Here is a 23,938-nt window from a genome sequence, read left to right on the forward strand (position 1 = left end):
CCTCACGCAGGTGCATGGTGTCAACAGCTGCACAGCATCAGGGCACTTACGAATTTCTTGTCAACCACAAGGGTTTTCACTCCATCAGTGTACGTCCATAAAGATCTTAATGCAGGTGTAAATAAAATTCATCGACAGCTGCCATGATGCATTTTTCTGTGGCGGTCCAATCTCCGTGGCTTTTTCTCAACTCAAAGCAGAGTTACTAGGTAGCTGCTAGGGCACATGGCATACCCATTTAAAACATGGCTGATTACAGCTTTCAGAAGCCTGAGGAATGAAGTCCAGAAGTGCTACATACAGTGAATGCCTTATGACCATCAAAGGTGTTATTGAACAAGCCACCATCATGCTGAAGTTGCCTTGACAGATCTGGATGCATTCTTCAGTACTCAACAAACAATTCCCTGGGCACTTCCGGTGGCAGCCATGAGGTGAACGACCACACACAAGATGGCTCCTGCTTGGGGATTTGGCTTTTGGCCCTTTTTGCCTGTTTAGCGGGTGTTGTTTAGGAAGAAACGTGGTGTAGTTTGAGAGTTTCGGTTCCTTCTCCAGCTGTGATGTCTGGAGGTTATATTACGAGGAATAAGTCAAATAACGGGCGCTCGTCTGACTTGGAAGGACTCGTGTCGCAGGAGTGGAGAAAATGGTGGAAGCCTCTGTGTCATTGTTGCCCTTTCAGTGGACAACTGAGAGGCTGGTGGAATTCCTAACAGAGGAGTTTAAGAAACAGAGACAAATGGTCACTGATGACCTGGTGAAGGCGATTGAGGTGGTGGTGACACCATTTGTGTAACTTTGGCAAGGGTGGAACAACAGCTGGAGGCGCAGGGCTCAATGATTCAGAAGGTGGAGGAGACAGTCACAGACTGTAGTGATCGGATTGCCTCCTTGGAGGCGGAGGGGCAGAAGATATTGAAGGCCAGCGACCTGGAGAGTCGCTCCAGACTCAAATTTGAAAATCGTTGGACTGCCAGAGGGCATTGAAGGTGCAACTACCATGGGCTATGTGGCAAAGATGTTTGGGAAACTGGTGGGGAGGGGGTCTTCACAAACCATGCTGAAGTAGATCAGTCCCACCTGTTGTTGCAACAGAAGCCCAGATCGAGGGAGCCGCCACGGGCGATCATTGTCCAACTCCACAGGTATTTAGATATGGAAAAGATCCTGAAATGGGCGCAGGATACTCGAGAATGTAGATGAGACTGCAATCCTATCAGGATGTTGGGGCAAAACTGGCCAAAAAAAAAGCATGCTGGGTTTAACAGGGCCAAGGCGGCTCTGTGCAAGAACAAAGTCGGGTTTGGAGTGGTGTAGCCGGCTTGCCTCTGTGTCACGTTTAGAGACGGGGATCACTATTTTGACATGCTGGAGGAGCCGAATAACTTTGTAAAGAAGCATGGACTAGGGGAGGATTGAATTAAGTTGTTGGCCACACCTGAGTGTTGGCTTTTTTAAATGTTTCTGATATTTTGCTGTCTTTTTTCTGGATTATAGCTGTTATGGTTCTAACTGTTGTTGGAAATTGTGGATAATGTTGGAGCGAGAGGGTTTGGTTGTGGGTATGGGTTTTTACTTTCCTAGATTGTTTGATGTTAACGTTGGGTTTGGGTAGCGGGGCTGTTTGCAGATTCTTTGGGTGTATACTGTTCTTTTTCTTTGTGGTCATCCTGCTAGCAGTTATCCAAGTTAACGGGAGCAAAGTGAGGCAGAGAGCTGCGGTTGGTTACCTGGTGGTGGGGGGTTCTTGTTTTCTTTTGTTCATTAAGGTAACGAGCCATGAAGGGTTGGGTTTTCTTTGTTTGGGTTGGGGAGTTTGGTGCTCTGGGCTGGGGGGAAGGTGCAGATTTCTGATGACAAAGGTTTTGTTGTGTATTAGTTTGTTTGGGGGGGGGGGGGGGGGGGGGAGGAGGATGCGGGTAGAGACCCCCAATCAGGCTGGTTACATGGGACATGTGGTTAAATGGGCCAGTTACAAGGTCTATGGGTGTTTGCCCATCTCAGGAGTTTGAAGGAGGACGTGGTCTTGCAGGAGACGCATCTGAAAGTTTGAGATTAGTCAAGGATACAGAAAGAGTGGGTGGGGCATGTATTCCACTCGACCTTTGACATAAGGGCAAGACACCCTGATCAATAGAAGGGTGACCTTTTCAGTGGCTAATATTTGGGATTCTACACCTTGTTCAGCGGGTACACACTCTGTCTCCAGAAGGCACGTCTGATTTCCCGGATGCAGACTTTAGGGCACAGCTCCACTCGCTCCTCGCCCACAACCAGGAGACTTTCGAGGGCATGGGCACACTGCCCTACACTTACAGAATACGGCTCAAACCGGACGCCACCCCGGTCATTCACGCACCTCGTAGAGTCCCAGCACCGCTCAAGGACCGCCTCAAGCAGCAGCTGCAGGATCTCCAGGACCAAGGAGTGCTTTCCCGGATCACGGAGCCTACGCCATGGGTCAGCTCCATGGTGTGCGGAAAAAAGCCCTCTGGCGAACTCTGGATCTGCATCGACCCAAAAGACCTGAACAATAACATCATGAGGGAACAATACCCCATACCCAAACGGGAAGAGATCATGAGCTAAATGGCCCGGGTAAAATTTTTACCAAGCTTGATGCCCCAAAGGGTTTTTGGCAGATTCAGCTGGATCAGTCCAGCAGGAAGCTGTGTACTTTCAACACTCCCTTTGGCAGGTACTGCTACAATAGGATGCCGTTTGGCATCATTTCGGCATCCGAGGTGTTTCATCGAATCATGGAACAGATGATGGAGGGCATTAAAGGGGTGCGCGTCTATGTTGACGACGTCATCATCTGGTCCACCACACCACAGGAGCACATCAGTCGTCTCCAGCGCGTCTTTGCTTGGATACGAGAACACGGCCTGCGCCTCAACCGAGCCAAGTGTTCTTTTGGCCAAACTGAGCTAATGTTTCTGGGGGACCACATATCCCGATCAGGGGTGCGTCCGGATGCAGACAAAGTGATAGCTATTGCAGCCATGCCGCAGCCGGCAGACAAGGCAGTGCTACGTTTTCTCGGGATGGTCAACTTCCTGGGGAAGTTTATTCCCAACCTTGCCTCCCACACAACGGCTCTCCGCCACTTGGTGAAGAAGACTACGGAGTTCCAGTGGCTGCCCGCACACCAGAAGGAATGGGAGGAGCTCAAGATCAAGCTCACCACCGCCCCGGTATTGGCGTTCTTCGACACTACTCGTGATACAAAGTCCTCGACTGATGCCAGCCAGTCCGGCATTGGGACGGTACTCCTGCAACGGGACGACACTGCATCATGGGCCCCGGTCGCCTATGCCTCGCGAGCCATGACCCCCACAGAACAGCGCTATGTGCAGATTTAGAAGGAGTGCCTGGGTTTGTTAACCGGCATAGATAAATTCCACGACTATGTGTATGGTCTCCCTCAGTTCACCGTGGAAACCGACCATCGCCCCCTGGTCGGCATCATACAAAAGGACCTCAATGAGATGGCCCCTCACCTCCAGCGCATTCTGCTCAAGCTCCGGAAGTACGACTTCCAACTGGTCTACACCCCGGGAAAGGACCTCATCATCGCAGATGCCCTGTCCAGAGCAGTGAGCACACCGCCCGAATCGGGGGGGGGGGTTCGTCTGTCAGGTCGACGCACATGTAGCCTTCACATCGGCCAATCTGCCAGATACTGACGCAAGTCTGGCCCGTATTCACCGTGAGACTGCGGCTGATCCCCTTCTACAACGTGTGATGCGTCACATGACGGAAGGGTGGCTCAAGGGGCAGTGCCCACAATTCTACAATGTCCGGGACGACTTGGCTGTTATTGACGGTGTCCTCCTAAAGTTGGACCGGATTGTGATCTCACACAGCATGCACAGGCTGGTCCTCGAACAATTGCACGAAGGCCATCTCGGGGTTGACCAGTGCAGGCGGAGGGCCCGAGAAGCTGTGTACTGGCCGGGCATCAGCGACGGCATCGCCAACATGGTGCTCGACTGCCCCACCTGCCAAAGGTTTCAGCCGGCGCAACCCCATGAAACGCTTCAGCCCCATGAATTGGTAACGTCCCCCTGGGCAAAGGTGGGTGTGGACCTTTTTCATGCGCTCGGCAGGGACTACGTCGTCATAATTGACTATTTTTCCAATTCTCCGGAGGTCATACGCCTGCACGACTTGACATCAGCTGTAATCAGAGCATGTAAAGAAACCTTCGCTCGCCATGGCATTCCGCTTACTGTCATGTCGGACAATGGGCCCTGTTTTGCGAGCCAAGAATGGTCTTCTTTTGCCGCTTCATATGGCTTCACACACGTGATGTCCAGCCCTCTGCATCCCCAGTCAAATGGCAAGGCGGAAAAGGGCGTCCATATCATGAAGCGGCTCCTCTGCAAGGCTGCTGATGCCGGATCTGACTTCTGTTTAGCCCTGCTGGCCTATCGCTCGGCCCCACTGTCCACAGGCCTCTCACCAGCCCAGCTGTTGATGGGTCGCGCCCTCAGGACCACTGTGCCGTCCATTCATGTTCCTAAACCCGACCATGCTCCAGTACTGCAAAGGATGCGACAGCAGCGTGCTCAGCAGAAGGTGGCACATGACACTCGGGCAACTGATCTTCCTGCCCTGGTGCCTGGAGACAATGTCCGCATACACCTACCTGAGGGTGGCTGGTCGGCAACTCCCGAAGTTCCCCGCCGCATGGCTCCCCGCTCGTTCCTGGTTCGCATGCCTGATGGCGCCATTCGCCGGCGTAATCGGCGGGCCCTTCGGCTGCTTCCACGCTCGCTACGTGATCATGCACCGGTGCCACGCCCTCCTGTTGTCCCTGATGTCGACTTTGTGGAGCTTCCTGCCACTCTGCCTATTCCTCTATCGCCCGTGGCCAGGCCCATTCCTCAGCTGGTGGATCCTGACCCACCCTTGAGGCGGTGAATCCGAATTCGTCGCCCACCTACTAGGCTGGACTTCTGAGCCTGTTTGCACATTGGACTCACTGAATTGTTGTGCAACAATGTTAATGTGTTTCTCTTTTTGTCGTTCCAGGAGTTCTCTTTTGATATTTGATGATTGCACTTGTTTTTTTTGTGGTACAACCTCGTTGCTATGTTGCACCTGACACCTTCCTATGTATATAGTTTAGCCTCATGTATATGTTGTAAATATTGTGCACACATATTCAGCTGCACTCAGTACACACCAATATTTATTACCATATAGGCACATATTCTTGTGAAAAGGGGGGTGTCATGATATCCATATTAACATATGGTGCAATCACACACACACACTGATGGACAGATCGACGGACCAATCAACACACACGCAACATCACAGCCAATCACCAGTGAGAGCACACGCACTATAAAACAGGGAACACCACAGTTCCCGCTCATTCCACCAGGAGATAGCTCAGAGCACAGAGCTCACGGCGTGCCACTCAGACATACACCATGTGCTGAGTGCCTCTCTAAGATGGTGCTAGGACTGGGTCCACACGTTAACTGGTGAAGTACGAACCACAGCCAGAAGTTAACAGTTGTTGTTATCCAGAATAATAAAACCGAGTTGTACCATCTACAACCGTGTTGGTTCGTTTGTATAGCGGAACACCCAACACGACATCCATGAGGTGCCATCAGCAACAGTAGGATTGTATTCAACCATAATCTGTAAACTCATGGCCCGGTATGGAATTCAGTCTAATTCCATAGACTGGAATTGTCCATTTGTTAACACCAGGCCAGGGACCAATCCAGGTTGAATGAGGAATGTAGGAGAACCTATCAGACAGCGCACAAGACATACTTACAAATAAAGTTCCAACCTGATGTACCTACAGCACAGGACTACATGCATGCTAAACAGCTGACATAGCATGCTGTAGTCAATAGTTAAGTGATCTCACAATGGCTGTAGTACTGAAGATTGTGATTCAGAACCAGGTATGCCTTAGTCAAGCTGTTCCAATACAGCTACAATACTGACATCTACCCAACAATGAGAAAATTTGTCCAACTACAATCTGTCCACAAAAAAAAGGACAAAGCCAAGTTGACCAGTCACCAGCCAATCCGTCTACTTTCAATAATCAGCAAAGTGTTGGATAGTGCGATCAAACAACACATACTCAGCAATAACCTGCTGACTGAAACTCAGTTTGGATTCTGCCAAGGCGATTCAGCCCCTAACCTCATTACAACTTTGGTCCAAGCATAGATAAAATGGCCGAATTCCAGAGGTATGGTGATTTCCCTTGACATCATTTGATTGAGTTTGGCATTAAGGATCCCTAGCAAAATCAGTCAGTGGGAGTCAATCCTCATAATAGTGACCTAGGCCTTCCTATCTCCAAATGTTTCACCAATTAATCTCCCTCTGACGAAGTCAGAAGTGGGTATGTTCACTGATGTTTACAGTGTTTAGGACTATTTGCAACTCAGCCATTGAAGCAGTCTGTGCCCACATGCAGTAAGACTTGGACAAATTCTGAGGAGTGAAGAGATTTTACAAAATAGCTTTGGCTTTATCCTTGTATTATGTTTTGTGTAGTAAATATGCTAGGGAACATGGCATTGCTACATTAATAATTGCTATTGAAGATGGAAAGTCAAATCAGCTGCACTAGTTGTGACAAAACTATATGTTTGGTTTCGTTAAATTTTCTGACTCCAGCTTAATTTCGTCAATAAGTTGAACCAAATTCTGCAGCCAAAGAATTTGTACATTCTATGAAATGTTACTGAGTGGTCGAGACATTGTTATGACTAAATAAAACCATAGCAATCTCTGGATTTCAAAAACATGCAAGTTTAAAGTAACTGAAACAACAAGTTCGCAGTCTTTGATGAACCAGAACAGTTTAATTACTTTTGAAATGAAAAACCTCTGTAAATTCTGGAAATTGCAATAAAGAGGAAATAAGAAAGTACAGAGCAAATCCCACAGTATGTTGGAAATTGGTGACCATTTTGAGTCTACAGAATAAGCAGTCTATTCATGGTTAACATTCGCTTGTGGGGGAGAAAAGAAGGTTGCAAGTAGAAAGCCATGATAGCCTGGCTTCTGTTACAGTAGCAAGTAATGGACTTAATTATCTGAGAGTTAGAGGGAGGTGAAAGACTGCTGGATGTTTACCAAGATCATGCCAAGTAAATATTGAAAACCTTCATAACTTTATGACAGAGATGGAGGTAAACTGTAGCTTCATCATTAATATTCTCTGTTTGGCATGAGGCAGTTGTGTGTGGAATTGTGGCAATAATTTTGTCTGCCTCCAGATAATTTGCTGTGTAATCTAAAGTTAAAAAGGCACACTTCTTGAAAGGTACAATGTTCAATATCTATCAGTACAGCCTTTCACTGAAATTTGTTCCAAAAACTTTCTATTAATACAGAACAGACTTCACAGTTTTGAAATTTGTAACTTCGCAAAGAGAATAATGATCGAGTATCTGTCACTGAAAGATCTCTGGTGTTCAGTGAAAATCTTGTGACCTCACATAAACTCAGACCAATCTACTTTGATGAACACTAAACCAGTACAAGTCTGAGTGGGCTGAAGCACAAGAATAACTTTTTTTGTATCGTGCTATAAATGTAGTAAAACATCTCAAGGTCCTTCGCAGGACTGTTATCGAATATAATTTGACACTGAGCCACACGAGATATAAGGGCAAGTGCCAAGTAGATAGGTTTTAAGGGGAGTCTTGAAGGAGGGATAAAGAGGTGGAGAGGTTTCTGGGGGAAATTCCAAACCTTGGGGTCTCAGCAGCTGAAGATATGACTGCCAAGGATGGAGCATTTAAAATCAAGAATACACATGGAGCCAGCATTGGATGAATGCAGGTATCTCAGTTGTGCTGGAAGAGGCTACAAAGAAAGGGAAGAGTGAGGCATACTGGATTTGACAACAAATTTGAATTTTAAAATCAAAGCATTGACTGGGAAAAATTCTATGTCAGTGAGCACAGGGGTAAAAGGACCTGGTACGCATTAGAACACCAGCAGAAGAGTTTGGGGTGAACTTGGGTTTCTGTTTAATGGAAGATGGGATGCTGGTTAGGTGTACATTTGAATAGTTGGAAAGGAGTAACAAAGACACAGTAGAGGTTTCCAGCAGTAGATGAACTGAGGCAAGGGCTGACTTGGGGCGATGTTAATGAAGTTGGAAATAGGTGATCTTAGTGAAGGTGTGGAAATGTGGCCAGAATCTCATTTCAGTGTCAAATATGGCACTAAGGTTGCAAATAGTCTGGTTCAGCTTTACATAGTTACTAGAGAGACGATTGCAGTCAGTGCCTAGGGAACAGAATGTGTGGAGGAGATCAAATAGTTGGATGGGATACTGAACCATGCCAAAGGTTGCAGACAGGTCACTAAAGATGAGGAGGGATGTATGACCACAATCTCAATCACATAGGGTGTAATTTGTGATATTGAAAGCCATTTTGGTACTGTTCCAGGGATAGAAACCTGGTTTAAGGATTCAAACAAGGAGTTCTGGGAACGATGAGCACGATTCTAGAAGGCGACAACAGAAGGACTTGGGGAGCAAAGGGAGGTTGGAGATGGGGAAGTAGTTTGCAAGGGCAGAACTTTCATCAGTTTTCTTTATGGTCAACAGTTTAATAGGAATAGGGTCGAGGGAGCATCAGCTATGTCTTGATGGCAAGCTGAAGTCTGAGAGTGCATGAAAGGAGAAAACAGGAGAAAGATGCAAGTTCAGAGTTAGAACACAAGGGAGTCTCATAGTACTCTTATTTATGAGTCAGAGTAAGCAAGGTCATCTAGTCAACAGTCTCAACTAACCAACACCACCAAAATAAGATAAATTGGTCATTTGTTTCTTAGTTATTTGTGTTACGAAGCTGTGTGCTACGTGGGCAATGCTACATGATAAAATAACCACATAATAATAATCTTTATTATTGTCACAAGTAGGCTTACATTAACACTGCAATGAAGTTGCTGTGAAAATCCTCTAGTTGCCTGTTCGGGTACATGGAGGGAGAACTCAGAATATCCAAATTAGCTAACAGCACATCTTTCGGGACTTGTGGGAGGAAACCAGAACACCCGGAAGAAACCCATGCAGATCCAGGGAGAACATGCAGACTCCGCACAGACAGTGACCGAAGCCAGGAATCGAACCTGGGACCCTGGCGCTGCAAAGCAACAGTGCTAACCACTGTGCTACCGTGCCGCCCTATTGTTTGTAAGATGCTTTCGGACATCCTGAGATGATCGGACGTCTTGCGACGCAGTGATAACCACAAGCTCTGGGCCAGAGGCTCTGAGTTCAAGCCGCACTTCAGGACTTCATGGCCACGGAAGATGCGTCCATAATTTGGTCAAACGGGTTGATTAGTAAATCCTTCCAATACGCCTGATGACAGGTAGTAAGAGCGAAAGTTTCCTAGGCAGCCAGATTGCAGAAGGCAATGGCAAACCACTGTAGTACTCTGCCAAGCATAATCATGGATCAATCCAATGGAAGTCCATGTTCATATTTGGGGCATGGTACCTGGGGAGGAGGTATGATAAAGTTCTATGTAATACAAATAATTTATTGCCTTAAAAATCTTTCAAAACCTACAGAAAATAATATTTGGAGACTTTCTACTGGTCCAGTGGCACAAATCTTTTGAAGAAAAACAGTACAAAATGGATAAGAACTTGTCGATGCATTCATCACAGCTCAATGTTCTACCAATGATAGAAAAGACTTGAGAATTTTGTTCTCAAGAATGATGCCAAGATAGTCACACGATTAAATGAGGAAGGTTGCCTAGGTGTGATTAAAACTTAAAAGGGCTGGTCCGTTTTCATTTTCACAACTAGTGGAATTATGTGGTGTAAATATTAATAAACGAATAATAAATTTCCTGAGGCAGATGGCATTTCTGGTGTCATTGTGCAATTGAGATATGGAACCTGTGTAATTTAGGTGCTTAACTGCATATTTTGTAAATTGTGGTCAGTTAAGATTTACTATGTTGGTACAGAAAGTAATTTTATTTGCAAGAAAGGTTTTGATGAAATTTCACGGTTCATAAAACTTTACAGCAAAGGTTGAAGCGTGATATGTTATGCAATCTGTGTCTAATTTGTCTGCATTTTGACTTTAGTCCAATGTTCAGTTCCTGGTGTTCAAACAATCGCTTCAGCTGGTGTTTGGAAGCCTGCATCACTTGGAATGGAAACAGTAAGCAGACAACGGTCTGCTTCAGACCCACCAAACCTTCATCCACCTGTACCTCCAGTCCGAGTCACATCAGCAACAGCAAGTATGTGTTTGATTATTCATCTCGAATGTATTGGTCAATCCTGTCTTTGTGTTTTAGTTCTTATGCAGGCACTCAACGTGTAGTTAATTAAAATTAATTTTTGTTTTCCTTTTTTCTTAATCACACTATTTCTACGGATTGGATTTTGTTTATTGTCACGTGTACTGAGTGAAAATTATTTTACTACGAGCAGCTCAACAGATCATTAAGTACATGAAAAGAAACAAAAATACATAATAGGGCAACACAAGGTACACAATGTAACTACATAACACCGGCATCGGGTGAAGCATACAGCGGTGTAGTGTTAATCAGGTCAGTCCATAAGAGGGTCGTTTAGCAGTCTGGTAACAGCGGGAAAGAAGCTGATTGAGTCTGTTTGTGCGTGTTCTCAGACTTTTGTATCTCCTGCCCGATGGAAGAAGTTGGAAGAGTGAGTAAGCCGGGTGGGAGGGGTCTTTGATTATGCTGCCCGCTTTCCCCAGGGAGCGGGAGGTGTAGATGGAGTCAATGGATGGGAGGCGGGTTTGTGTGATGGACTAGGCGGTGTTCACGACTCTCTGAAGTTTCTTGCGGTCTTGGGCCGAGCAGTTGCCATACCAGGCTGTGATGCAGCCAGATAGGTTGCTATCTATGGTGCATCTGTAAAAGTTGGTAAGAGTTAATGTGGACATGCCGAATTTCCTTAGTTTCCTGAGGAAATATAGGCACTGTTGTGCTTTCTTGGTGGTAGTGTCGACATGGGTGGACCAGGACAGATTTTTGGTGATGTGTACCCCTAGGAATTTAACGCTGCCAACCATCTCCACTTTGGCCCCGTTGATGCTGACAGGGGTGTGTACAGTACTTTGCTTCCTGAAGTCAATGGCCAGCTCTTTCATTATATAGACGTGTTTGATTCAGTCTTGAATTTGACGGTATAGTTCCTGGGAAGATGGAGAAATTAAAGCTGAATGGAGCGGAGTCCATATTACTGCTGGATTTTTTAAAAAAGCAGTGCCACAGCCCAAATGTATTTGCTTTCTTGTTGCCTACAATTGTATGTTTTGTATGGAAAGGAGTGTCTTCTTAGCCATGGAACATGCATTGTAAGTTTGTCAGCGGAAAGCTTTGATGAGTTTAAATTAAGGTTACTTTTTCTCAAGCAATTACCACAAATCAAACGCAATGCCTCACACACCTGCACAACCCAAAGTTGTGCAGGGTAGGTGGATTGGTCACACTAAATTGTCCTTAATTGGGGAAAAAAAAAATTGGGTACTTAGTAAAACATTTTTTTTTAAATAATAAGATTAGATCCAGGTAAATGTCATGCACTTTTACAGGTTGCAGTTTTCTCCATCTCTGATTTGCGATCTTCGATTTTCCACATGGCAGGTCTGGTCTATGAAAGTGAGTGTCTTACAAAGTGAAGGGTTTACAGCAGCCTCTTTTAGTTGAATGTCTAGAATGTTTGTTCACAGGCAAATTTTAAACTGGAACAGGTTATGTATCCTGGCTGCATAGTACCTTGTGGTTTGTTTTGGAGTCTGGTTAATACATTGGCTATGCTGGTGCTTCTGATGACTTTGGAACTGTCTGCAGAGCACCTAGCTGATTTAAACAGACAAAGGAAACATGACTGTTTCCTTGTGCCTTTTCGCAAGTTCAGTGTGTTTTCCAAGTAAGGTGTGCTGCTCATGTAGATTCCACATATTGTGTTGTGGATTTCAGTTCTGAGGGTTTGAGACAATGGGCGAAATTTTCCGCCTTGCGCCACCGGTAGCGGAGTTTCCGGTGAGGCGGAGAACCCTGTGGTAGCGAAGAAAACCATTTCCGATGTATGGTCCCCTACTGGCGTTGTGATCGATGGTTTGCGCCAATGGGAGGATACAAATGGGTCATTAAGCACATTATTCTCCGGGCCCAAGTGATTCTTCAGTCCTCTGGGCTGAGAATCACGTGGGCAAGAATTACTACTGCAGTGTGGCCCTGATGATGAAATTAGTTCTTTCTGTCCCGTCTGGTCTCAATCAAAAGGCTGAGTTTGGATTTAGAAATTCCTTTAGTTTACTTCAAATAGCTTGCAAGCTTACACTCCCTCTGATGAAAGCAGGAGACCCATGTCTCTTGAAACTCCCAGAGCGAATGAGACAAAGGGAGGCAACACATTCTCTTTAGTTTACATTCATGCAGTATCAAGTTCCACATAAATGAATACAAGATTCTTATAGGCCCTTTTCCCACATTCCCTGACCTGGCCATATAATCTAACTATCACTGATACACATTCCTTCCCTGGGGTCTCTTTCTCCCAGCATCCTTTGTGCAAAGAACCAGTCCCTATAGTCACCCCTCCCCCTCTCGCCATGCTTTGCCCATCTCTTTGTTCACTCCCTGCAACCCAAATTATTGTCCACAATGCACTATTCTAACTGGTCATCCCAGTCTAATGCTCTTTTCTTTAGTTCAATTCCTCACTGACATGGTGGACCTTGCGATGGGCAAAGGGGTGTTGCCCCCAAAGTCCATCCGAGAGCCACCCTCCCTTCCCCACAATGCAAAACTTGCCCAGAACCCCCCTCCCAAGACCCCATAAATATGAGATCCCCTAAGTAGAGACCCCCTAAATAATGAGACTCCTAGAGACCCCTTAAATAAAGAGAACCCCACAGAGACCCTGTAATAAAGGGACCCTCCAAGAGAAAGGAAACCACCTGATTACCACATACCACATACCGTCCACCATGAGCTGATGAATAAGTACTGCTCCATGTTGAACACCACTTGCAGGAAGCACTGGGGGTGGCAAAGGCACCTATACTCTGGGGGGCCTTCAATATCCATCATCAAGAGTGACTTGGTAGTACCAATACAGACCGAGCTGGCTGGAGGGTAAAGGACAAAACTTCAGAACTGGGACTGCGTCAAGTGGTGAGAGAACCAACAAGAGGGAAAAACACGCTTGACCTCATCCAACCTGCCTGCTGCCTCTATGACCGTGTTGGTAGAAGTGACCACCACGCAGTTCTTGTGGGGACAAAGTCCCGTCTTCATTTTGATGATACTCTCCATAGTGTTGTGTTGTACTACCACCATGCTAAATGGGACAGACTTTGAACAGATCTAGCAACTCTAGATTGGGCATCCATGAAGTGCTGTGGGCCATTCCTGACTCAGATAATGAAGCAGTCCATGTCCAAATGCAGTAGACCTGAAGAATGTCCAGGCTTGGGCTGACAAATGGCAAGCCAAACTCGTGCCACACAGGTACCAGAGAATGACCATCTCAGCACTGTAGCACAGTAGTTAGCACTGTTGCTTCACATCGCCAGGGACCCAGGTTTGATTCCCGGCTTAGGTCACTGTCTGTGCGGAATCGGCATGTTCTCCCCGTGTCTGAGTGGTTTTCCTCCGGGTGCTCTGGTTCCACCCACAAGTCCCGGAAGACGTGCTATTAGGTCATTTGGACATTCTGAATTCTCCCTACGTGTATCCGAACAGGCACCGGAATGTGGCAACCAGGAGCTTTTCACAGTAACTTCATTGCGGTGTTAATGTAAGCCTACTTGCCACAATAAAGATGATTATTATTAACTCCTACAAGAGAGGATCTAACCATTGCCCCATGACATTCAATGGCACTCCCATCATTGGTTCCCCCAAGGTCAACATCCTGGGGGTTACCATTGATCAGAAGCTGAACTGGACTAGCCATATTAATACTGTAGTTACTGGACCAGGTCAAAGGCTAGGAATCCTATGGCGAGTAACTCACTTCCTGGCCCTCCCAAAGCTTATCCACCATCTACAAGTCAGGAGTGTAATGGAATACTCTCCACTTCCCTGGATGAGTGCAGCTCCAAATACACTCAAGAAACTCAACACCATTCAGGACAGAACAGCCCGCTTGATTGCTACACATTCCACAAACATTTAATCCCTCCACCACTGGCGAACAGTGCCAACCATGTGTACCATCTACAAGATGCACTGCAGGAACTCGCCAAGGCTCCTCAGGCAGTACGTTCCAAACACACCACCACTACCATCTAGAAGGACAGGAGCAGCAGATACCTGGGAACCCCACCACCTGGAGGTTTCCCTCCAAGTCACTCATCACCCTGACTTGGAAATATATTTCCATTCCTTCACTGCTGGGTCAAATTCCTGGAAGCCGTCCCTATTTCTGTGGGAACGAGAGAGACTCGCGGTTGGTGTGTTGCCTCCCAGGTGCCAGGGTGCGTGATGTCTCGGATCGTGTTTTCGGGATCCGTAAGGGGGAGAGGGAGCAGCCCCAAGTCGTGGTCCACATAGGTACCAACGACATAGGTAGGAAAAGGGATAGGGATGTAAGGCAGGAATTCAGGGAGCTAGGATGGAAACTTAGATCTAGGACAGAGTTATTATCTCTGGGTTGTTACCCGTGCCACGTGCTAGCGAGACGAGGAATAGGGAGAGAGAGGAGTTGAGCACGTGGCTACAGGGATGGTGGCGAGGGAGGATTTCAGATTTCTGGATAATTGGGGCTCATTCTGGGGTCGGTGGGACCTCTACAAACGGGATGATCTACACCTGGACCAGAGGGGTACCAATATCCTGGGGGGGGAATTTGCTAATGCTCTTCGGGAGGGTTCAAACTAGTTCAGGGGTTTGGGAACCTGAATTGTATACAGGAGGTTGAGAGTAGTGAGGTCATGAGTAAGGTTTCAAAGTTGCAGGAGTGTACCGGCAGGCAGGAAGGTAGTTTAAAGTGTGTCTTCTTCAATGCCAGGAGCATCCGGAATAAGGTGGGTGAACTTGCGGCATGGGTTGGTACATGGGACTTCGATGTTGTGGCCATTTCAGAGACATGAATAGAGCAGGGACAGGAATGGTTGTTGCAGGTGCCGGGGTTTAGATATTTAAGTGAGCTCAGGGAAGGTGGTAAAAGAGGGGGAGGGGTGGCATTGTTAGCCAAGGACAGTATTACGGTGCAGAAAGGACGTTTGATGATAACTCGTCTACTGAGGTAGTATGGGCTGAGGTTAGAAACAGGAAAGGAGAGGTCACCCTGTTAGGGGTTTTCTATAAGCCTCCGAAAAGTTCCAGAGATGTAGAGGAAAGGATTGCAAAGATGCTTCTGGATAGGAGCGAAAGCAACAGGGTAGTTGTTATGGGGGACTTTAACTTTCCAAATATTGACTGGAAACGCTATAGTTCGAGTACTTTACATGGGTCCGTTTTTGTTCAATGTGTGCAGGAGGGTTTCCTGACACAGTATGTAGATAGGCCACGAGAGGCGAGGCCATTTTGGATTTGGTACTGGGTAATGAACCAGGACAGGTGTCAGATTTGGAGGTATGTGAGCACTTTGGTGATAGTGACCACAATTCGATTACGTTTACTTTAGTGATGGAAAGGGATAGGTATATACCACAGGGCAAGAGTTATATCTGGAGGAAAGGCAATTATGATGCGATGAGGCAAGACTTAGGATGCATCGGATGGAGAGGAAAACTGCAGGGGATGGGCACAATGGAAATGTGGAGCTTGTTCAAGGAACAGCTACTGCGTGTCCTTGATAAGTATGTGCCTATCAGGCAGGGAGGAAGTGGTCGAGCAAGGGAACCGTGGTTCACTAAAGCAGTCGAAACACTTGTCAAGAGGAAGAAGGAGGCTTATGTAAAGATGAGACATGAAGGTTTAGTTAGGGTGCTCGAGAGTTACAAGTTAGCTAGGAAGGATCTAAAGAGAGAGCTAAGAAGAGCCAGGAGGGGACATGAGAAGTCTTTGGCAGATAACCCGAAAGCTTTCTATAGATATGTCAGGAATAAAAGAATGACTAGGGTAAGAGTAGGGCCAGTCAAGGACAGTAGCGGGAAGTTGTGCTTGGAGTCCGAGGAGATAGGAGAGGTGCTAAATGAATATTTTTCGTCAGTATTCACACAGTAAAAAGATAATGTTGTCGAGGAGAATACTGAGATTCAGGCTACTAGACTGGGAGGGCTTGAGGTTCATAAGGAGGAGGTGTTAGCAATTCTGGAAAGTGTAAAAATAGATAAGTCCCCTGGGCCGGATGGGATTTATCCTAGGATTCTCTGAGAAGCTAGGGAGGAGATTGCTGAGCCTTTGGCTTTGATCTTTAAGTCATCTTTGTCTACAGGAATAGTGCCAGAAGACTGGAAGATAGCAAATGTTGTCCCCTTGTTCAAGAATGGGAGTCGAGACAAGCCTGGTAACTACAGATCAGTGAGCGTTACTTCTGTTGTGGGCAAAATCTTGGAAAGGTTTATAAGAGATAGGATGTCTAATCATCTGGAAAGGAATAATTTGATTAGAGATAGTCAACACGGGTTTGTGAAGGGTAGTTCGTGCCTCACAAATCTTATTGAGTTCTTTGAGAAGGTGACCAAACAGGTGGATGAGGGTAAAGCAGTTGATGTGGTGTATATGGATTTCAGTAAGCATTTGATAAGGTTCCCCACGGTAGGCTACTGCAGAAAATACGGAGGCATGCGATTCAGGGTGATTCAGCAGTTTGGATCAGAAATTGGCTCGCTGGAAGAAGACAAAGGGTGGTGGTTGATGGGAAATGTTCAGACTGGAGTTCAGTTGCTAGTGGTGTACCACAAGGATCTGTTTTGGGGCCACTGCTGTTTGTCATTTTTATAAATGACCTGGAGGAGGGTGTAGAAGGATGGGTGAGTAAATTTGCAGATGACACTAAAATCAGTGGAGTTGTGGACAGTGCGGAAGGATGTTACAAGTTACAGAGGGACATAGATAAGCTGCAGCGCTGGGCTGAGGTGTGGCAAATGGAGTTTAATGCAGAAAAGTGAGAGGTGATTCATTTTGGAAGGAATAACCGGAAGACAGAGTACTGGGCTAATGGTAAGATTCTTGGCAGTGTGCATGAGCAGAGAGATCTCGGTGTCCATGTTCATAGATCCCTGAAAGTTGCCTCCCAGGTGGAGAGGGTTGTTAAGAAGGCCTATGGTGTGTTAGCTTTTATTGGTAGAGGGATTGAGTTTCGGAGCCATGAGGTCATGTTGCAGCTGTACAAAACTCTGGTGCGGCCGCATTTGGAGTATTGCGTGCAATTCTGGTCGCCGCATTATAGGAAGGATGTGGAAGCATTGGAAAGGGTGCAGAGGAGATTTACCAGAATGTTGCCTGGTATGGAGGGAAGGTCTTATGAGGAAAGGCTGAGGGACTTGAGGCTGTTTTCGTTAGAGAGAAGAAGGTTAAGAGGTGACTTAATTGAGGCATACAAGATGATCAGAGGATTAGATAGGGTGGACAGTGAGAGCCTTTTTCCTCGGATGATGATGTCTTGCACAAGGGGGCATAGCTTCAAATTGAGGGGAGATAGATATAAGACAGATGTCAGAGGTAGGTTCTTTACTCCGAAAGTAGTAAGGGCGTGGAATGCCCTGCCTGCAACAGTAGTGGACTCGCCAACACTAAGGGCATTCAAATGGTCATTGGATAGACATGTGGACGATAAGGGAATAGTGTAGATGGGCTTTAGAGTGGTTTCACAGGTCGGCGCAACATCGAGGGCCGAAGGGCCTGTACTGCGCTGTTATGTTCTATGTTCTAACAGCACTGGGTGTACCTGCACTTCAGTGACTGCAGCGGTTCAAGAAGGCAGCTCACCATCATCTTCTGAAGGGCAACCAGGGATGGGCAATAAATGCTAGCCTGGCCAGCATCATCCACTTCCTGTGAATGAATTTTTTAAAACCCTCCAGAAAAGAGAGACCCCTGTCACGAAGCCCCCCAGAAAAGAGACACCCCTGTCAGGAAGGCCCCCCAGAAAAGACACCTCTGTCAAGAAGCCCCCCAGAAAAGAGAGACCCCTGTCACGAAGCCCCCCAGAAAAGAGACACCCCTGTCAGGAAGGCCCCCCAGAAAAGACACCTCTGTCAAGAAGCCCCCCAGAAAAGAGACACCCCTGTCACGAAGCCCCCCAGAAAAGATACACCCCTGTTGGGAAGCCCCCCAGAAAAGAGACACCCCTGTCAGGAAGCCCCCCAGAAAAGAGACACCCCTGTCGGGAGGCCCCCCATAAAAGAGACACCCCTGTCAGGAAGCTCCCCAGAAAAGAGACACCCCTGTCAGGAAGCTCCCCAGAAAAGAGACACCCCTGTCAGGAGGCTCCCCAGAAAAGAGACACCCCTGTCCGGAAGTCTGCTCCCCAGAAAAGAGACCCCCACCAGGAAACCTGCAGTAAAGAGACCCCTGTCACGAAGCCCCGCAGAAAAGAGACGCCTGTCACGAAGCCCCGCAGAAAAGAGACGCCTGTCACGAAGCCCCGCAGAAAAGAGACGCCTGTCACGAAGCCCCGCAGAAAAGAGACGCCTGTCACGAAGCCCCGCAGAAAAGAGACGCCTGTCACGAAGCCCCGCAGAAAAGAGACGCCTGTCACGAAGCCCCGCAGAAAAGTGACCCCTGTCAGGCCCCCCCCCCACCCCCCCAAAGAAGGGTGACCCCTGTCTGGAAGCTAGAGAGCATTCTGGTCATCAAACTTTCATTGGCAGGTTAAGGACCACTTCAAACGGAGCTTAGTACTGCCAATTTCCAGCTGACCACTTCAAAATCACTCAAGTGTGAAGACTTAATTCATTTTGGTGGTCCAGGATCTGTCAGTGAAAACTTGATGTTTATAAACATTGCGGTCATTCCTGCCATGGGTCTCTCTTCTGTGGGGGTGGGGAGTCTGTAGGAGGGAGGGGTCCCTTTATTAGGGGTTCTGTAGCAGGGATATAGAATTCGGGGTGGGGGGCTGAATTGCACAGCCGTTTGGGGGGGGGGGGGGGGTGGAGTAGGTTGTCAGCTTTCAGACCTCGTTATCGGGCCGCCCGCTAAGTTGGTGGCCCTAGAGCAGGATTCCCGAGGGAATTCCTTGCAATCCTCGCTATGCATTAATTTGCATGGCGAAGGATTGAGAATTGCTTATTCATTTGCGCTCCCACCAGCAGAAAGACAAATCAGGTGAAACTTCTCCAGCAGGAGAACAAACCAAGAATTTCACCCAATGTCGTTATTTTAGAATGAACCATTAAAGTCTGATACTCTTTTGATTGGTTTCAGGGAGGATATTGACTTACATCAGATTGGAATGTTCTTTGATTCTCTCTTGAGATGGGGAGTGGTTTTAATGGGCAGAAGAAGTCAGCTAACCTTGGGTGGGCATTTTTCCAAACTTTTTTCCTGTTTTTAAAAACCTTAAATTAGTTTGAAGTTCAGAATAATTTTGCTGGTGCTGGGAATGACTAAGCTCCACCCACAAGAAAAAAACATTGAATTCTGATTACTTTTTTACATGCTTTCTCTGAAGCAGGACAAAATACACCTACATTCTTCACACATTTTGTAATCTAATACTACTACACTTTATAATGGTCATCTCCTTTTTCTTGAAATACAAAATTATACATTACCTGGTAGGGTTCATTAATATCTGAAGGTTTCAGGGACTAACAACAATCGACATGTGTTTCTCAATCCCTTTTGCAGTTTGTGCAAGTTCACGCTGGCTGCCAGGGAGCAGTCAGGTTTCTGCTTCAAAGCATGCCGTATGTAAATTGTTCTGTTGCTTGGTTGCCTTGCCTGTAAGTTCTGAACCCTTTAATGCTTGATTCCACAAACTTTAGGTTTGACAACTTAAATTCTGGTCGATTGATGATTCTTGCTTCTAGGATGATGGTGTGTGGTATATATATTTTTTAAATCCCTTCGAGGTGTGTGAGTTTTACCATTGAGCCGTGTCATCAGTGGACTCGGAAGCTGAACTGTTGGGTTTAGGTGGATTTAGGGTTTGAACCGGATCCTGTGGTTATTTGGTGGACAATGCCCCGTTAACTGCACTTGTACCTTCTTTGTGACTTTCAAAAATGTTGTTCATTCTACAGTGGATTTCGCTTTAACTTGGAGATGGGTTTGTCCCCAGTCTGCCTCATGCCCTCTGGGATCCTAATCTGGCCAGCTTCCACTGCACTCCCCTGTGACATTTCTCCCTCTCTTGCTGTCTGCTGGTCTGTGAACTTTCTCTGTCCCAAATTAAATCCTTCAATTAGTTGTCTGCTAAGCAGACCTTTGGTCTAACCGTTTCATTCTTTACAGGCCTTGCAGATTCTACTTGCCTGGTTTTGTCATCTTCAGCTCCTAAGGTTTCACTTTGACCCCCTTTACCTTAATAGCCTCTGACCTAGCCACTGTAGTCTTCTGGTTTTCCTGTTTCCTTAATCCTTATTTGCCCAATTGCCTTCCTGTAGAATCTTGGGGACTTTTTCAGCTCTCCCAGATGAGCATTCCACTGTCATTTCCTTGCAATAAATCTACACCCCCTCCCCCCGTTGTGTAATCTTGGAACAACTCCGACCGTCACTACGCTGATGACTAACTGATGTTGTAAGTCAATTTTTAATAATGGAACCTTCAAACATGAAGCCCTGTGTTTGCATTTGGGTGACGTCCCGGCAACCGTTGCCATATCAGTATTTGAAGACCCCCCCCCCGTATCTCTCAAAATGGTTACTTTCTCCAAGTTTGTGATACCAAAAGAGTCATTTTCCCTTTTTGCCAGAAACCTTGGCAGGTATTCGGTCCTGTCCCCTGCTACATTTGTGTCTGGGCTCGGTATCTTCAAGGCTATTTATATGATTCTGACTGTAGCTCTCCCAGTTGGTCTTTTGGGGAACTAAGCTTTCTTTGATGTGTCTGGTCTTTCCACTTTGGAAACACGCAGGGAGGGTCCTGGCTGGTCTCCCTTCCATGCTGCTCTGTTTAAAAGTTGAGGATCACTCCACCTTGTCTTCTCTACTCTTTTTTTCCTTTTGAGTCTATTTCTGATCCCACTTCCTCTAACTTATCTCTCCCAAGCTGGTTAACAGATCCAAATTTGTTTTGGGTTAGAGGTTTATAGGTTAGTTTGTAGTTATCAGCCGTAACAGCTGCATTTCTGACTTTTGAAACCCTTTGTTCCTCTGGTAAGTTTTAAAGCTGTATGGAAGGCAAATTTTGAACTCCAGCAGCAGTATTTCTCTTAACTTGTAGGTGAGGTCAGATTTTTGGAGCTCACACCAACCAGTCAAATGGTAGGTTTAACACTCGAATTCAAGGAAGGTTTCCATGGATTTTTTACTCGAGTTTCAGAATTGTTGGTGATACATCTCCAGTCTGAATTCATCAACACTTACAACTGTAGCCTTCATTCATAATTGGCAGAACTGTCAGCAGGTAACAGGGAATAGATCTTGCAGGCTTTCCCCTTTAATTAACTTTGCATCAGGAGACTGGTCCTGACTTCTCAGGCCACTTCAATTGATCTATCAGCTTCTCGAAGGCTGAAGATTTCCCTGTCCCCTTTTCAAACTCGGGCACTAGTCGTGAACACTTTAAGAAATTAAAACTTGTTTCAGAGCTAGGGTTATTTGAAATACCAGTGTGTGTCCCTCCCTTCAACTAGATAAAGTTAAGTTTCATATCATAGAATTTACACTGCAGAAGGAGGCCATTCGGCCCATCGAGTCTGCACCGGCTCTTGGAAAGAGCACCCTACCCAAGGTCCACACCCCCACCCTATCCCCATAACCCAATAACCCCACCCAACACTAAGGGCAATTTTGGACACGAAGGGCAATTTATCATGGCCAATCCACCTAACCTGCACATCTTTGGACTGTGGGAGGAAACCGGAGCACCCGGAGGAAACCCACGCACACACGGGGAGGATATGCAGACTCCGCACAGACAGTGACCCAAGCCGGAATCGAACCTGGGACTCTGGAGCTGTGAAGCAATTGTGCTATCCACAATGCTACCGTGCTGCCCTGGCTCCAAGAGCTCCAAAAACCTGACCTCACCGACAAGTTAAGAGTTCTCCCAGGCTGTTTCAATCTGTCTTAGTTTCTTATCTTTTCATGCCTGTAATTATTTCTCCAGTTTCCCTAGCTGGAAAGCTCTCCTTCACCCCTCTCTCTTAGAATTGCCACCTTCTTGTGTTCTGTCTCTTCCTGGAATTCTCTCTCTTGCTGCTTTTTTGTTGCCTGAAATTCAATCTCTAGTCTCTGCTCTTCTAGGTTAATTTCTGCTAAGGTAACCTGGTCTGTTTCAGGTTCCAGATCCTCTACCTGTTCTGAATCTGAAGCGAGGCCATGATACTCAGCCAGCATATTTAATACCTTGGGCTTCTGTATTGTATGCCATGTATTAATTTTTACCTGCTAAGCAATGTCTGATAATTGTTCTATGGTTAAGTATGTTAATTTAGTGAGGAGGCAGGTTGGGGAATTTCCGCTGATGCCGGCCCGGAGGATACAGGACAGGGTGATTTTGGGTGTGTGGGCCGGAGAGGGTAAGGTCTCGGTGATTTACCAGGAGCTGCAGGAGGCGGAGGAAGCCTCGGTGGAGGAGCTGAAGGGCAAGTGGGAGGAGGAGCTGGGTGAGGAGCTGGATGAGGGCCTGTGGGCTGACGCCCTGGGCAGGGTTAATTCCTCCTCGTCTTGTGCCAGGCTCAGCCTGATCCAGTTTAAAGTGGTGCAGAGGGCGCATATGACAGTGGCGAAGATGTGTAAGTTTTTTGGGGTAGAGGACAGGTGTGTGAGGTGTTCAGGGAGCCTAGCAAATCATCCTCATATGTTCTGGGCGTGTCCGGAGCTTGAGGGGTTTTGGAGGGGCTTCGCAAGGGCTATGTACAGGGTCTTGGATACTCGGGTAAAACCGAGCTGGGGGATAGCAATATTTGGGGTGTCGGACGAGCCAGGAGTGCAGGAGCCGAAAGAGGCCGGAGTTTTGGCCTTTGCCTCTTTGGTAGCCCGGAGAAGGATCTTACTAATGTGGAGGGACGCAAAGCCCCCAAGTGTGGAGGCTTGGATCAATGACATGGCGGGTTTCTCAGGTTGGAGAAAATCAAGTTTGCCTTGAGAGGGTCTGTGCAGGGGTTCTCCAGGCGGTGGCCGCCGTTCCTTGACTTTCTCGCGGAACGTTAGGTGGAGGTCAATGGCAGCAGCAACCCAGGGGGGATTTTTGGTTTATGTAAGGGGCGTTTGCCCCATTTTTGTTCTTAGTTTGTTAGATAGCTTAATGGTTAGAGGATTAAGTTGCTTTGTGTGTTGGCGTAATGCCCTTTGTATTTCTCTTTTGTATATTTTCTTTCCAGTCTGGGGTGTTTTGTAAATATTTACTGGAAAGATTTTGAATAAACATATATTTTTCTTTAAAGTATGTTAATTTAGCCCAAGTTAATTCCTCCTGTTGCATTAATACTTAACATCAAAGCCGGCCATCTTTATTTTTATTGTTAGTATTCATATAGCTTACTGCTTTAATTGCTTTGTTTTGGTTTCAACGGTATTGGCTATGAACATTTCTTTTCTCTTCCAAATTTCCTTTAATGTCAGATTTGCTCCAATGGATTTAAATTATGGCTGCAGCACCCACTTCTATTAAGTATTTGGTTACTATCCATAATCATTCTGTTTTTATGGAAGGAGGTATGTTTTACCCTTGGAATGTACATTCCTATTAAATAATACAGCTGCAAGCTTGATGAGCTTAAAATAAAGGTTATTTATTCTCACATTTACCCCAAATTAAACCCAATGTTTCACATACTCTGTCTCATTCATGCATCCACACACAAAGATTGGATACAAGCAAACTGAATGCAATTTTACAGGTTACGG

General features: G+C 46.5%; 1 protein-coding gene across 1 annotated transcript in view; it reads left to right on the forward strand.

The window, feature by feature from the left end:
* Positions 1-23,938, forward strand: part of asap2a (ArfGAP with SH3 domain, ankyrin repeat and PH domain 2a) — a 228,661-nt gene that overhangs the window by 187,302 nt on the left and 17,421 nt on the right. Inside the window, exon 23 of the mRNA XM_072498751.1 lies at positions 10,128-10,286. Within this exon, the coding sequence (XP_072354852.1) occupies positions 10,128-10,286 (159 nt within the window). The remainder of the gene's footprint in view (positions 1-10,127; positions 10,287-23,938) is intronic.

The sequence above is a fragment of the Scyliorhinus torazame genome, chromosome 4 (genome assembly GCF_047496885.1).
Source record: "Scyliorhinus torazame isolate Kashiwa2021f chromosome 4, sScyTor2.1, whole genome shotgun sequence".
NCBI classification, from domain to species: Eukaryota; Metazoa; Chordata; class Chondrichthyes; order Carcharhiniformes; family Scyliorhinidae; genus Scyliorhinus; species Scyliorhinus torazame.